This window comes from Geospiza fortis, unplaced genomic scaffold, assembly GCF_000277835.1.
Source record: "Geospiza fortis unplaced genomic scaffold, GeoFor_1.0 scaffold193, whole genome shotgun sequence".
Lineage (NCBI taxonomy): Eukaryota > Metazoa > Chordata > Aves > Passeriformes > Thraupidae > Geospiza > Geospiza fortis.
The window spans coordinates 519,643-524,103 of NW_005054523.1; the positions used below are offsets into that span (position 1 = coordinate 519,643).

The window sequence follows — 4,461 nt, forward strand, 5'->3', positions numbered from 1 at the left end:
CAGCTCTCCTGGAGCCCCTTCAGGCCCTGCCAGGGGCTCTGAGCTCTGCCTGGAGCCTTCCCTTCTCCAGGGGAACATTCCCAGCTCCCCCAGCCTGGCCCCAGAGCAGAGGGGCTCCAGCCCTGGGACATGTCCACAGCCCTGAGCTGACTTTAAGCCCAGCTTGTCCTGTGCATGCACAAATCTCATTGCTGAACCCAACACAAACACAGCAGCAGCTCCAGCCTGGCACAGGGAACAACCACCAGGGTTCCTCTGAGCAGGAGGAACACCTTTGAGCTTCTGGTGTCACTGTCACTGCGGAACAAGAGCACAGCCCTGGGAACAACCGTGACAACTCCCAAGGATGTCAGCTGTGAGTGCCAGGCAGCAGGTGAGTGCTGAACCAAGGGAGCACATTCCAAGAGCAGGGGACACTCTCCAGGGAACCAGCACTGCTCCATTTGAAGAGAGGCAAACTCAGCTTTGGGGACTGAAAGCACATTCTGAGTACAGAGAAAATGCTGGCCGGCTCCTACTGCAGCACACAGACAACACACAAGTACTTCTATGTGCCAAAGGAGTTTCCTATCACATTTTCCTCCTCATACTAAACAAGAAAACACCAAAAACCACCGTGTCACCTGGAAGATCAATGGGTAAGTTTTTAAAAATAAAACATAAAAAATAGAATAAATAAATAAAAATTAAGAACTACAGAACAGTACTGTCATGTTAGAACAACTTCAAGGTTTCTGTGAGCTGAAGCACTGAATCAGGCTGAGTCACTGGAAGGCTGTGCAGGGGCCCAGGAGAGCACAGGGAGCTGATGAGTGCCTCTGGCCCCCAAGACACCACCCTGCCTTGGTCCTGCAGGCTCACTCCCAATGCCAAAGTCTCACTGCAAAGCAAACAGGGTTATCAGAGTGACCACCTGACCAGCAATGATTCCCACACAGCCCAACACAGAGGGCAGGGAAGATGTTTACTCCATCCCAACCAGCACAAGGGCATGGAATTACTTACAGCAACAGCAGGAGTACAGAGCAACTGGTTCTGTGCAATTAGTGCCACCAGCACCTGAAACTTCTGATGTCCTGATGTGACCAATGCAGGGACAGATCTGCATCACCTCAAGTGTGTCCATGGTGGCACAGAGCTCAGTCAGACTCAAATTCCCAGAGCATGCACCTATAAGCAGGTAGGTCTGCAGTCCCATGAGCTCCATACCAACCTGGTGAAGCTGCCAGCACCATCCATCCATCTTTTCTTGTTCAAGGGCAACTCAGGTAAAGCCTCTGTGAGCTGCAGCTGCTGCAGCAATATCTGTGTCCAGTACCAGAACTGTACCTGTGCACAGGCCAGTGCTACTTTCCAGCTTGGTAAAACAAAAGCAGTCCTGAATTCTGATACCTTCTGCACTGCCTTTCTTTCTGTCTTTTAGGGTTTGTCATGAGAAACAGACACCTACAAATATTCACTATGCTTTAATGACACAAGGAAGAAGGATAGAGACCTTGTGATCTAAAATTTTAACTTAGCTATTTGACACGAATTATGTCTCACCAGGCCTTAGAATGAGCAGGGGACTCTGTTCTCTGCCTTGACAGGAGTGGCCACAGGATCATCACTGTCCCCAACACAGCAGGAGCGTGCCCAGCGTTTCAGGGATGGAAGCACTGCGGGGCCCAGCCCGTTCCTGTGCGCTCTGGGGCAGGTGCCTTGCTGTGCATGAGCCCTTGGTGAGCTCTCCCAGCGGCAGGGCAGCAGCCCAGCACTCACCGTTGCTGACCATGCGCCTGGCCACCTCCCAGAGCACCAGCCCGAAGGCCCAGATGTCCACGCGCTTGTAGGAGTCAAAGCAGTCGGCCTGGATGGACTCGTCCAGCACCTCGGGAGCCATGTAGCGCTTGGTGCCCACACGGGGGTTGTTCCCCACGTCCAGCTGGTTTGTGCTTTGGGAATGCATAACTGCAAGGCCTGAAGGACAGAAAAAACAAGGCACTGTTAGGTCCCCTTCAGCTGCAGCAGCACACGCCCAAAGGCCTCGGAGCAGCGACCCCGTCAGAGGGTTTGGGAAAGAGGAGCCCAGGGCCCAACTGTCCAAAGATCAACGGGGTCAGCTCCAAACCTGCCAGCAAAACCAGCCCCAGGGGCCACAGGCAGGCCCGTTATCTCCCGAGGGATCATCATCAAGCATTTTATTGCACTCTTGCAAAACATTGTCATGAAGTGTTTTGCAGCCACTGGATGTCCCCAGCGCTCCGGGCACGGATACGCAGAGGTCAAACAGCTGCTGCTTAGAACAAAACAATTTTACACAGCATTCAAGTTTATTTATAGACCTTTTGGGTAGGTGGATACACCCGAACTGTGAGGAAAGGAGAAGAAAAACACTGCACGAAGGATACACACAAGTTAAAAAAATAAAGCTGGAAAACAAAAACACCGTATTTGCAGCAGCTTGGAAAATAAACATCCTCAAGCAGATCTAAAATGAGTCAGACAAAACCACTCTACCTGGTTTCTACTAATTACTAAACATTTAAGCAGAGAACATTATGTGAGGGACCAAATTACTGTAAATTCGGAAACACACAGAGCACTCATGTGGCCACGGTAAACAGAGAGCACTGCAAATTGAGGAGCAGTGGGTGCATGGCAGAGCCAAGCGACAGAGAGGGCGACGCAAAGCCTCCCTAATTTCCTCAACAAATCTTCTAAGAATGACATATACTATTTACATTTAACAGGAGTTTATTTTAGGTGAACCTTAAAAGGCTTTTTACCTCAGTCCCACAAAAACTAACCTATCACCAGGTCATTCATTTGCCTTTCTTTCCAAAGAACAGTCTGTTCTTTAACATAATAAAAATTTGAAAAACACTTTTCTACAATTCAAATGCACTTCAAGATATTTCAAGCTGATAAGAATATGCTTATGGCACCTCTAGAAAGATCACAGAACACTTTGGGTTGGAAGGGATGTTAAAGTTCATCCCATCCCGCCCTGCCATGGCAGGGACACCTCCCACTGTCCCAGGTGCTCCAGCCCCAGTGTCCAGCCTGGCCTTGGGCACTGCCAGGGATCCAGGGGCAGCCCCAGCTGCTGTGGCACCCTGTGCCAGGGCTGCCCACCCCCACTGTAAAACACTCCCTATATTTAATGTAAATCGACCCTCTTTCAGTTTCAAACCACCTCCCCTTGGCCTATCACAACAAGCACTGCTGAAATGTTTGTCCCCACCCTTCCTAGGGGCACCCTATGTACCATCTCATGACCCCACTGATGAGAAGTCTGCTCCCAGATCCAAGTACTTCTGTCAAATACTGACACACACACGTACACTTTTATGTGCTATTTTAAATTCATATTCGATTATATTATATAGTGTGTATGGTTTATAATTTTTCCTTAAAAAAGCTTGCAACAGCAAACAAAGGTCAGAAACCACGTTTCCTGGTCAACTCTGAAAACACGAGGGCCTCGGAGAACACTTTGATAAAAATCATAAAACTTCACCCAAACTGAGCAAAACAGATTGCAGAGGCTGACAGGTCAAGGTTTGCAGCTGAGGGAGGCCAGTCAGCACCCCACACACCCCAGGGCAAGCAGGCAGGCAGGACAGAGTGCTGTGACCATCGCAGGGCAGCCCTGCTGGGTGGGAGCTGGGGAGCAGACCCTGCCCACCCAGGGCCTCTCCAGGCCTGGGGGGCACTGAGCCCAGGGCACAGCAGCTCCTGCTGTCAGAACCAGCCCCTGAACAGGAACCCAGTGGTGTGGCAGGGCCCATGGCACTTTGTATTTTCAACTTACTCCTGCATTTGTTACTATTCCCACACCAAACTTCCAGAGGCCCAAGTATGTGGCTTTCATGTTTTCCGTGTCTGTATCTGAAGTCCCTCAGGCAGAAGTGACAGAAACTATGAGCAGAATTATTATTTTAAAAATTCCCATCTCCTGATACACTTTTTGCCTAGGCAATGGTGCCCCAATACAGTCCTACCACTATTTCCTCCCTTGTCTGCAGAGAAAAGCAAAAAAAGTTACTGTCAGATATCCTTCCAAGGTGTGAACAAGCCACCCTGCTGTGACTGCTCCTCAGCACCCGTGCATCGTGCTTCAACTCCAAACCAGCTGGTGCCGGGAGCTCGCTTCTGGGCCCGCAGAATGCTCTGCACGGCTCGGCCTGACAGAGCCACGGCACGGGGACAGCGAGCACGCGGCTCAGCCTGTCTGTGGGAGCACACACGCAGTTGCAGAAATGAGGTCGAACCCCTGCATCCTCGGGGAGCCGGGAACGGGATTGAACAACGGAAACCCGGGAAATGGCCCCAAAAGCCTGGCTGGGCTGCAGGCGCCACCTGGCGGCCGCGGAGGGCACCGCGACGGAGCGGCAGCGCCGGGGGACAGGACAGGGACACGGACACGGACAGGACAGGGACACGGACAGGGACAGGGATAGGACAGGGACAGGGACG

At 51.4% G+C, this 4,461-nt stretch overlaps 1 protein-coding gene across 1 annotated transcript in view; it reads right to left on the reverse strand.

The window, feature by feature from the left end:
• Window positions 1-4,461, reverse strand: part of ACVR1 (activin A receptor type 1) — a 35,878-nt gene that overhangs the window by 4,738 nt on the left and 26,679 nt on the right. Inside the window, exon 8 of the mRNA XM_005429105.3 lies at window positions 1,762-1,959. Coding sequence (XP_005429162.1) covers window positions 1,762-1,959 — 198 coding nt within the window. The remainder of the gene's footprint in view (window positions 1-1,761; window positions 1,960-4,461) is intronic.